The sequence below is a fragment of the Symphalangus syndactylus genome, chromosome 18 (genome assembly GCF_028878055.3).
Source record: "Symphalangus syndactylus isolate Jambi chromosome 18, NHGRI_mSymSyn1-v2.1_pri, whole genome shotgun sequence".
Taxonomy (NCBI): domain Eukaryota; kingdom Metazoa; phylum Chordata; class Mammalia; order Primates; family Hylobatidae; genus Symphalangus; species Symphalangus syndactylus.
Window position 1 is genome coordinate 70,016,043 of NC_072440.2, and position 11,605 is coordinate 70,027,647.

At 43.7% G+C, this 11,605-nt stretch overlaps 1 protein-coding gene across 6 annotated transcripts in view; it reads left to right on the plus strand.

The window, feature by feature from the left end:
- BPIFC (BPI fold containing family C) overlaps nucleotides 1-11,004 on the plus strand; it is a 66,071-nt gene extending 55,067 nt beyond the window's left edge. For all 6 annotated transcript variants that reach the window (XM_055254462.2, XM_063623646.1, XM_055254464.2 and 3 more), the window contains 4 exons: nucleotides 5,475-5,517; nucleotides 7,716-7,779; nucleotides 8,873-8,949; nucleotides 10,429-11,004. In XM_055254462.2, the coding sequence (XP_055110437.1) occupies nucleotides 5,475-5,517; nucleotides 7,716-7,779; nucleotides 8,873-8,949; nucleotides 10,429-10,551 (307 nt within the window). In that variant the 3' untranslated portion in view covers nucleotides 10,552-11,004. The remainder of the gene's footprint in view (nucleotides 1-5,474; nucleotides 5,518-7,715; nucleotides 7,780-8,872; nucleotides 8,950-10,428) is intronic.
- The last annotated feature ends 601 nt before the right edge of the window (nucleotides 11,005-11,605 follow it).

Below are 11,605 nucleotides of genomic sequence, written 5' to 3' on the forward strand. Positions count from 1 at the left end.
TCAAGGAGTTCAGAGTCAGGGGGCAAAGACATAAAAGTTCAAAGGGTACTGAGTGGTGGGATTGATTTTCAACATCTGCCATGGACACAGAGTTGGAGAATAACACTGTGAGTGCCATGGCACTTGATCTTGACACTTAACCTTGACACTTGGTTATCATTAGGTCATATTTGCTATATTCACCCAGATCATGAAGGGCCTTTGCCATGCTTAAGAGTTTGCACTTTAGCTCTGGTTTCAATCCGGGCAATAAATCTTCTGTAAAACTTTTTAAAGTTTTGTGTTTTAATAGACACATAACAATTGTACATATTTATGGGGTACAGTAAAAACAGACTACACTTTTGTTTGCTTTTTGAGAGAGGGTCTCACTTTGTCACCCAGGCTGGAGTGGTGCAAATATGGATCACTGCAGCCTCAACCTCCTGGGGTCAAACAATTCTCCTGCCTCAGCCCTGCAAGTAGCTGGGACTACAGACACACGCCACACTGGGCTAATTTTTAAATTTTTTTCGTAGAGACGGGGTTTCACCACCTTGCCCAAGCTGGTCTTGAACTCCTGAGCTGAAACCATCCACCCACCTCAGCCTCCCAGAGTTCTGGGATTACAGGCATGAGCCACTGCACAGGCCGCTACACTTTTATATGTCCGCAAAGTAGGGCTATTTGAGCTCCCTTCCTCCCCAGTGACTCCATGGTTCTGCAGTAAGAATCGGTTCCCAGTAGCAGGGCTTAAATAACAGCTTAGGAACCTGGCAGAGGTTAAAAGGTCAAAGGACTGGAATCGGATGCCACCTGGTGGCCTGAGTTGAGCTTACCTGTTTTTCAGCGCCAGGGGCAAGGAGAGTTTGCCTTTTTTTTTTTTTTTGAGATAGAGTCTCACACTGTCATCCAGTCTGGAGTGCAGTGGTGCAATCTCGGCTTACTGCAACCTCAGCCTTCCAGGCTCAAGCAGTCCTCCCACCTCAGCCTCCTGAGTAACTGGGACGACAGGCATGCAACACCTCGCCTGGCTAACTTTTTTTTAAATTTAGCTGGGGTTTTGCCATGTTTCTTAGGCTGGTCTTGAACTCCCGGGCTCAAGTGATCTGCCAGCCTTGGCCTCCCAGGGTGCTGGGAGAGTTTACATTTTGCTCTGCCTGTTTCTCTGCATTTAGCGAAAACCGTTCATCAGTACTCGAAAATGGTAAGTGTGCCTAGAGAACTAGGAAAGGGACAGAATTAATATGTCCGTAGGAGGGGTCGGGCGCGGTGGCTCACGCTTGTAATCCCAGCACTTTGGGAGGCCGAGGCGGACGGATCACGAGGTCAGGAGATCGAGACCACGGTGAAACCCCGTCTCTACTAAAAATACAAAAAAATTAGCCGGGCGTGGTGGCGGGCGCCTGTAGTCCCAGCTACTCGGAGAGGCTGAGGCAGGAGAATGGCCTGAACCCGGGAGGCGGGGCTTGCAGTGAGCCAAGATCGTGCCACTGCACTCCAGCCTGGGCGACAGAGCGAGATTCCGTCTCAAAAAAAAAAAAAAAAAAAAATGTCCGTAAGAGGAAAGGATAGCCTGGTTCATAGAAAATCCTAGACAAGGCCGGGCGCGGTGGCTCACGCTTGTAATCCCAGCACTTTGGGAGGCCGAGGCGGGCGGATCACGAGGTCAGGAGATCGAGACCACGGTGAAACCCCGTCTCTACTAAAAATACAAAAAAATTAGCCGGGCGTGGTGGCGGGCGCCTGTAGTCCCAGCTACTCGGAGAGGCTGAGGCAGGAGAATGGCGTGAACCCGGGAGGCGGAGCTTGCAGTGAGCCGAGATTGCGCCACTGCACTCCAGCCTGGGCGACAGAGCAAGACTCCGTCTCAAAAAAAAAAAAAAAAAAAAGAAAATCCTAGACAAGCTCACCCATAGCAGGCGGTCTTGGGGTGGCCAGGCATGGCTTGGACTTGGGATGAAAGAAATGAAAGGAAACTCACAGGTGTAGGTTAATTTCTAAACTGGAATAGGTTTGCCCATTGTAAGAGGTGGTGTAACCAGAGGGAGGAATCGCCTCACATTTCCTCAGAACTGCCTTCAAGGATGCCCTACAGATTCTGGTGCTCATTTTCCATGGCAATCAGTTTGAGCCTCCATGCCACTGATAGTCTTTCTGTTCTTTGCCAGACCTAACTGTCTCTCTTTTTGATTATCAGTTGTCACTCTGAAGCAATCTCAAAGCCTAATTGATACAAACATGATACTGGCTGAGCAAGGACTATCTTACCTCTACTGTGAATATCCGCTCTTTAAATGCAGTAACAGAAAGATTAGAGGAGGTAACCCTGAGTTAAATCTTAAGAATTAAAAAGAGTTCACCCAGGGCCAGGAGCGGTGGCTCATGCCTGTAATCCCAGCACTTTAGGAGGACAAGGTGGGAGAGTCCCTTGAGTCCAGGAGTTCCAGACCAGCCTGGGCAACATGGCGAAACTCCATCTCTACAAAAGATATAAAAATTAGCCAGGTGTGGTAGCGCGCACCTGTAGTCACAGCTACCTGGGGGGCTGAGGCAGGAGGATCGCTTGAGCCCAGGAGGCAGAGGTTGCAGCGAGCTGAGATTGTACCACTGCACTCCAGCCTGATTGACAGAGTGAGACTCTTGTCAAAAAAAAAAAAAAAAAGAGTTACCTGGTCAAAGAGAAAGGGAAAGGGGAAGCCCATAAAGAGAGAACATTGTGTGCAAAGGCACAGAGGCCAGAAATATCATGGAATGTGCATGGAAATACCCAGAGTTGTTAAGATCTTCTTTGGCCTTAGCCCTGTAATGTATGGAGACTCCAGCCCAAGATAAATTGCATTTATTCAACTACAGTTCACATTAAATATAAATTATATTTAACTATGGTGGGGTTGAGTTGCAGTGACTTGTGGCCATAATGTTACTTTTTGTAGGCATGTATTAATGTTAATTTTTCAGGATTTTTTCATATGTGTTTTGAAGCCAATTCATTTTTTTAAACCTCAGGTCTATATAGCACCTGTTGAATAACAGCATAGCACTGAGCAGTTCAGAGTTACTGAGGTTAAAATTCAAAGTAGAGAACGAAGAGATGAGAGCAGAGAAGCAACTGGGAGCCAGGGTACAGGAAAGCTTATGGGCCATATAAGTGACTTGGACTTTATTGCAGCACTACATAATGTCAATTATTAGTATTAACAGTATTAATTTGCTTACAAATACTTATTGAGCCTGGAACTGTTCTAGACAAAACAGATAAAATCTCTACCCTCAAGTCACTTACATTATCGCAAGCCATTAAAGAATTTTGATCAGGAGAGTGTCTCCATCAGACATGCCTGTAACATAGCTTCCCCTGGAGATGGTGTAGAAGATGGATTGGAGGGGGTCAAGAGTGGAAACAGGGAGATTTGTTAGAAGGCTGAAGCAGAAGTAGGGCTCTAGACCTGGGCAAAAGTGAGCCATAGAAAGCTAAGAGGAGAAGCAAGATATGAAAAAGAGAGCTCCGGGATGGGCATCAAGAGATCTGAGTCCCAGTAACAAATCTGCTGTTAATATTTCTCCTCTTTGACCCTCAGTTTCTCCCTCTGCAAAATGAAGGAGTCTTCTCTATTCATTATTATTTCTTCATAGTATTATTATTATTGCATAGAAAAATCAACTGTGTATATTGGGAGGACTACTTATGGATCAGCTCTTGGCAAAATTGGGAAACAGATAACGTTGACCTTGAGTTTTCTTATGAAAATTCCCATAAAATATCAAGCAACAGGACACACTGTCACTCAGCCTTACCAAGCTGGGAGAGGGGTCAGGGAGAAGGACTCCCTTCTGCTTGGACCTACAGCAAGTGCTCTGTTGATATTTGAAAAAGAACATTAAGGACAGTATGTGCTGTTATAACTGTTAGCGTTTCTCTTCCTAATAAAAATGGCTCATATTTAGAGTGATAAGGATATGCTAGGCACAGTTCTAAGCATTTTATGTGCATCATTTCATTCAATTTTCACTACAGCCCTGCGAGGCAGATATTGTTCTTTTTTAATTGTATTGTTTAATGGACATATCATAAATTTACATATTCATGGAGTACCTAGTGATGTTTCAATATGTATGAATGTATAGTGATCAGATCAAGGCAATCAGCATGTCTATTATCTGAAACATTTGTCATTTACTTGTGTTGAGGCTGTTCTATCTTCCCTCTAGCTATTCGAAACTATACAATATATTATTGTTAACTATAGTCATTTCACATATTCTTATTCATATTTCATAGTTGAGAAAATTAAGATCCAGAGAGATTAAGTAAATCTACAGAGTTAAGAAGAGGCAGAAATGGGGTTACTAACAATTATACTGTACCTTTCACATCAGATAGCTTTCTTAGCTAATGCTTCCCTTATGTGCAACGATTGAACAGCAAAAAAAAATGGTGTGAGTAATGTGGCTTTCTGGGGGTGTGGCCTAGACTGGTCATAGAATTTAGTGTCAAGTAGACTAGGATTATAAGGGCTCAGGGAAGTTACAAGGCTGAGTTCAGAGCCAGAAACCTGAAAACTTTTTTTTTTTTTTGAGACGGAGTCTCACTCTGTCACCCAGGCTGGAGTGCAGTGGCGCGATCTCTGCTCACTGCAAGCTCTGCCTCCTGGGTTCATGCCATTCTCCTGCCTCAGCCTCCCGAGTAGCTGGGACTAGAGGCACCCACCACCACGCCCCGCTAATTTTTTGTATTTTTTAGTAGAGACGGGGTTTCACCGTGTTAGCCAGGATGGTCTTGATCTCCTGACCTCATGATCTGCCTGCCTTGGCCTCCCAAAGTGCTGGGATTACAGGCGTGAGCCACTGCGCCCAGCCAAAACTGTTTCTGAAGATTGTTCTACATTCCAAGTTGCTAAACATTAAGTTCCATATAGCAAATGCACGTGGGGAACCCACCCTGGTTACAAATCCAAGCCCTAAACTATTCCTGCTCTGCTTCTTAAGCAGCAAAATATAGGGGTAGAAGATGTAATAGAACTCGATGTCTTCCCAGTTTTATTTGTGTGTGTGTGTTTTATTTTTATCTATTTTTTTTTTTTTTTTGACAGGGTCTCACTCTGATACCCAGGCTGGAGTGCAGTGGCATGATCTTGGCTCACTGTAGCCTCCACCTCCCAGGTTCAAGCAATTCTCCTGCTTCAGCCTTCCAAGTAGCTGGGACCACAGGCGCATGCCACCATGCCCGGCTAATTTTTGCGTTTTTTAAGTAGAGTCAGAGTTTCACCATGTTGGCCAGGCTGGTCTCAAATTCCTGACCTCAAGTGATCTGCCCGTCTTGGCCTTCCAAAGTGCTGGGAGTACAGGCGTGGGCCACCATGCCTGGCCTTGTGTATTTTTTTTTAAAATAGTGACTTTTGAGCTGAAAATATCCTTTTCCTTTTTGGTTTCTTTTTACTAAGGCTGTTGTTTTTAAATCTACTCTCCTTTAAACTTTTCTTGTTTTCTTTTAGATTCCGCCTTGCTTTGCCAGAGTCCAATCGCAGCAATATTGAGGTAGGAATCTGAACTCTTGGGGTTACCGGGCACTGGAAGAACGAGGATTCTCTACTATATATAATAGCGAGTTAATTGTTTTCTGTGCCTCTGAGTCCTTGATTTCTCCATAATTATAGGACTTAACTTTGAAATTCTGTATGTAGCTACTCATCAATTGAGCCCATTAATCATTCAAGAGAGGAACTCTATAGTTTACTTTTATTTATGCAGAAATACTTTTTTAAAAACTCAAAAGACTGTTGAGACATTTTATAATGTTAGAAAAACAGGCATTCTCAGGGAATGCCTGTTTTCTCAATAAAATAATCCTCTAGAGTTAATTTATAGACAAGAATCCCAAAGGAATATGTAAATTATTAAGCCATGATTAGGTTTACTCTTTGAACACTTTCTGCCCATCTCCTAAAATTAGGTCAATGCTGCTTGTATGGATACCTTTGTGGGAGGGGGGTTCCCAGCCTGGTGACTTCCTGATTGGAAGAGGACACCCCAACATGTGACTTGGAATCCCCCTTCCCTCAAGCTTCAGGAAGATCAGCTACATCACTACCTCATACATTCATGGATGGCGCTATCATAGAGAAGTTAAGTGGGTTTTGGTGTCCGAATTCCCGGGTAGAATAGTGCCTAGTTCATGGGCAGCACTACGTAATGTTAATTTTTATTATTAACAGTATTCATTTACTTACAAATGCTTATTGAGCCCAGAACTGTTCTAGACAAAACAGATAAAATCTCTACCCTCAAGACACATTCTAAAGCAGTGGTTCTCAACTAGTGATTCTCAGCCAGGAACATCTGGCAATGTCTGAAGACATTTTTGGTTGTCCCAGCCTGGGACGGAAGGAGACATACTAATGACACTGTGGGTAGAGGCCAGGGATGCTGCTAAACATTCACAGTGCACAAGACAGCTCCCAACAACAAAGAATGATCCATCCCAAAACGTCGAGAGTGCCACTACTGGGAAACTCTGTTCCAGAGTGTGTGTGATTGTGCTTATGTGTGTGTGACAAGCTGAGAGTAGCAGACAACAAACAAACAAATACAGTGTTTACTAAAAGAAATACTACAGAGAAAAAGAAATCAGGATAGGCAGTGCAAGTAGGTATGGAACTGAAATTACAACCTTGGGGTTGTTGAAAGGATTAGCTGAGATTATATATGAAATGCACTTAGCACATTGACCACATAGTAGGCATTAAATGAACAGTGGCCACTATTTTCATATTTGCAGTAACTATTTCAGTTATTGTCACTTCTGTGTTTTCATATTTACAATAATTATTTCAGTTATTGTCATTTTCATGTCAAGAGGCAGTGTAGCATAATAGTTTCGTACATAAACTCTGAGGTCCCAACTGCAAAAGTGAATTCCCATTGTCCATTTTCATACTGGTGATAAAGACATACCCACTGCACTCCAGCCTGGGCGACAGAGTGAACCTCCATCTCAAAAAAAAAAAAATTTAAATAAAAAAAAAGATAAATTGGGTGTTCTGGGGATGGCATTAGCTTTGGAGTGTGATATAATGCAAGGGAACTCCTGTGGCTGAGATTCCCAGTAACTAAAGGGAAGATTGCTAATTGGGAAATCCAATAGTTGTTCTTGATTGTCTTGGTAGATATCTGAGCTGCCACATTTGCTGACACCATGTAGTCCTCTGAATTTGCTATCACCAAAATCCAGTGCAGAGGGAAGCAGAAGAAGAACTTTTTCCTCAAGAGGGAAAAAGTTAGAAAACACCAATATGATTTTCTACAAAGCTAGTATATCCCTCTGAGAAGATCCTAGTTATTGCTTTCTAGCCTAAGAAGTTCTGAGAAAGTGCACATCCAAACCAGGCATGGTACTTTTCGAAGCACCCATGATTGGCTAGGCATGGTGGCTCCCACCTGTAATCCTAGCACTTTGGAAGGTCAAGGTGGGAGGTTCACTTGAGCCCAGGACTTTGAGACTGGGCAACATAGTGAGACTCTGTCCCTAAAAAAATTTTTTTTAACTTAGCCAGGTGTAGTGGTGCACACTTGTAGTCCCAGCTACCTGAGAGGCTGAGGCAGGAAGATTGCTTGAGCCCAGGAGTTCGAGGCTGGAGAGAGCCATGATTACACTACTGCACTCCAGCCTGGGTACAAAGCAAAAAAAAGAAAAAAGCCCAATCTGGCAATTGATTCTATTTCCTCTTTTATTTTAGATCTTGAGGTTTGAAAATATTCTGTCCTCCATTCTTCACTTTGGAGTCCTCCCACTGGCCAATGGTAAGGGATTATCAGGAAACAATGTGACTGTAACATCGGCTAACATCTAACATCTGCATCGGCTGCACTGGGGATTGTTTGGGACTTTCCACCCTGAAGCTTGTACTTCTATCATGTTATTATGAATCCAGGCCAGCGTCAGAATTTGCAAAGTTTGTACCATCATTGATGTGGATGCACAATTAGTTATTCTAGGTCCAAGCCCTGTTAGCAATTCTATTTGCAAACTCAGCAAGATTGGCTAACTCTGGTTGAGTTAAGGAGATTGAAACCATGCTCCTTAGGCAGTAAAGAATCTCCTTCCAGTCAACCGGAAATGAGATTATTTTCCCTACAGGATATCTCTGTGGGTCTTAGGCAAGGCCCACTAACTGGATAGACAACAGTTTTCATGAATGACAATCCTGGGCCTTCTCCTTGCATAGCGGTTGTTCATAAACTGCAGTATCTGGAGTCTGGCCCAGTTAAAATATTTTTTATATTAGACACCAAAATGTTGTCAAGACCCACTAATTAGGTTCAAAACATACATCGGGCAGGCTAAAATGGACAGCATTTCTTTACTGTCCAAATGAACATAATTGTAGGTGCACTTTTTATTAATCACGGATTAATGAGCAATTCTTCCAGGAAAATTCTAGGGACATATCAGAGAGAATGTAAACATGGAACCAGGGAGAATGAAAAGATCAACTATTAAAAATCTGTCCACGCCGGGCACGGTGGCTCACACCTGTAATCCCAGCACTTTGGGAGGCCAAGGCAGGCGGATCACCTGAGGTCAGGAGTTTGAGAACAGCCTGACCAACATGGTGAAATCACCCCATCTCTACTAAAAATAAAAAAATTAGCCAGGCATGATGGTGGGCATCTGTAATCTCAGCTACTCAGGAGGCTGATGCAGGAGAATTGCCTGTACCTGGGAGGCGGAGGTTGCAGTGAGCCAAGATCACGCCATTATATTCCAGCCTGGGCAATAAGAGCAAAACTCCATCTCAAAAAAAAAAAAAAAAGCTGTCAGTCTCTTACTAAAAAGCTTGCTAAAACCTCTGTGCTTGTGCCCAATTATTTTACGTCTTGTTCTGTATTTCAGCAAAATTGCAGCAAGGATTTCCTCTGCCCAATCCACACAAAATCTCATTCGTCAATTCAGATATTGAAGTTCTTGAGGTAAGAACGCAAATCTCACTTCTTAGCTGACCCATTTCTTTTTATAGTAGACTAAGCCTCCTCCCGCTTTGCTTGTTGTTTGTTTTTGTCCTGCTTTGCTTTTTCCCAGACCAAGGAATTTTATAAACATGTTTAGCTCTTAAATCACAATTAACAAGAAAGTATTTACAGCTGAGTTTAAAAATCAGACCAAGATCAATTTCACTTAGCAGCCAAATCCACAGTACAAGAAGATGCCCTTTAGCATGCTTTATTTTACTTATTCCACAAGGCAACATGTAAGGCTGGGATTATTAGTCCCATTTTACAGATGAGGAAAGTAGGACTCAGAGAGAAGTGTCTCAGGCAGCTGGAAAGGAGCATGGCTGAGACAGGACTGGCTCTTCTGATTCTCCCAGTCAGATGACTTTCCCCTGAACAAAAGACACCCCTCTGAGTTCAGGAATCGAATTGTTTTCTGGCTAATCATTATGAACTCACTTCAGAATACCTCTTTTTCTTTATTTTTGGCATTGTTGTTTGTTTGGGGAGGTGGAAATATGTTTCTAAAGAAATTCTCCAATCCTGTACAGTCCAGGGGTCCCCCAACACCCAGGCCCAGGACCTGTCCCGGTCTGTGGCCTGTTAGGAACCTGGTTGCACAGCTGGAGGTGAGCGGCCAAGGAGCGAGCATGACTGCCTGAGCTCCACCTCCTATCAGATCAGCAGCAGCATTAGATTCTCATAGGAGCACAAACCCTATAGTGAACTGCGTGTGTGAGGGATCTAGGTTGCACGCTCCTTATGAGACTCTAACTAATGCCTGATGATCTGAGGTGGAACAGTTTGATCCTGAAAGCATCCTGCAATCCCAGTCAGTGGAAAAACTGTCTTCCATGAAACCGGTTGCTGGTGCCAATAAGGCTGGGGACTGCTGCCGTACACTACCGTGCATGCCCTCCCACCTCCCTGCTTCTCCCCCACTGCTTCAACAATGGCTAAGTCACATCAGGTGACAGTACTCCAAAATGGTCTTTCCTTTGTCTGGGGCATTCACAAAGCAGGGCCAAGGTAGAGGAAGGCCTGCCTCTGTAGGACCTGGTAAAGAAACCATCTCTCAGCTGGGCATGGTGGCTCACGTTTGTAATCCCAACACTTTGGGAGGCTGAGGTGGGCGGATCACTTAAGGTCAGGAGTTCGAGACCAGCCTGGCCAAAATGGTGAAACCCCGTCTCTACTAAAAATACAAAAATTAGCTGGATGTGGTGGCACACGCCTGTAGTCCCAGCTGCTCAGGAGACTGAGGCACGAGAATCACTTGAACTCGAGAGACGGAGCTTGCAGTGAGCCGAGATCGCACCACCACACTCCAGCCTGGGTGACAGAGTGAGACTCCATCTCAAAAATTAATAAAAAAAGGAGCTATGTCTTCCTCACCCCTCAGACAAACCCAGACATGCCCAAGTTTTGACATTATCTTCATTGTCACATCCTTTCCAGGGTTTCCTTTTGATTTCCACTGACCTGAAGTATGAAACGTCCTCAAAGCAGCAGCCAAGTTTCCATGGTTGGGAAGGTCTGAACCTGATAAGTGGACAGTGGAGGGGGAAGTCAGCCCCTTGATTGCCGGTTTGCAGTTCACCCCAGGAAGTAAATGGTCCTTAATCCCACAACTACTGTAAACCCAGAAGGGGAAGACAGTACACACTGGAATTGCAAAGCCCTTGTGAATTGCTTAGGCAGAAAGTTTTCTTTCTCAAGCCTTCAGGAACCCAGAATAAGGCAGACTGTGTTAAAGGGCTAAATAGAGGTGTCTGAATGTGAGTGTATGCATGCTGCGTGTGCCTGTGTTTATGTTTGTTTGTTTGTTTGGGGCAAGAAAGATTCTAGGACAAGAGCTAGGCATGTACTTCTGACCAGGTGGGTAAGAAACTCTTAAGTCTGTATTTGTATTGGTCATTCTCAGTGGAAATACCTTAGGCCCTCTAGTGGTTTTCCCCTACCTGCATATTGGTTTTCATGTTTTATATTCACTGTTACTGTCTTCTGTGTTTAATTAAAATTGTTTTCTATCAACTTCAATCTTGTTTTTTTTATTTGAGAAATGTCCTGCCCTGAATTTTTTAAAAATAAAATAAAATAAGAGGCCAGCCACAGTAGGTCATGCCTGTAATCCCAGCACTTTGGGAGCCCAAGGTGGGCAGATCATGAGGTCAAGAGGTCGAGACTATCCTGGCCAACATGGTGAAACCCAGTCTCTACTAAAAATACAAAAATTAGCTGGGAGTGGTGGCACGCACCTGTAGTCCCAGCTACTTGGGAGGCTGAGGCAGAAGAATCAGTTGAACCTGGGAGGCAGAGGTTGCTGTGAGCCAAGATGGTGCCACTGCACTCCAGCCAGACAGAGTGAGATTCTGTCTTAATATAATATAATATAATATAATATGACATAGAAAAGGGAAGAGACCTGAGGTTGTACAGACGTCAAGGCTTGATTTTAAAAGAGAATTATTTACCTCTGAAATCTTTCCAAGAAGAAACAGGGTAACCACAGGAAACTCTAAAAGTTGCATCACTTCAGGCTTTAGGATTTTTCACCCACCACAGATTCAATGACATGGCAGTGCAGAGTACTAAACTCAGACAATTCATAATTGAGAATGATATTAATGTGTCA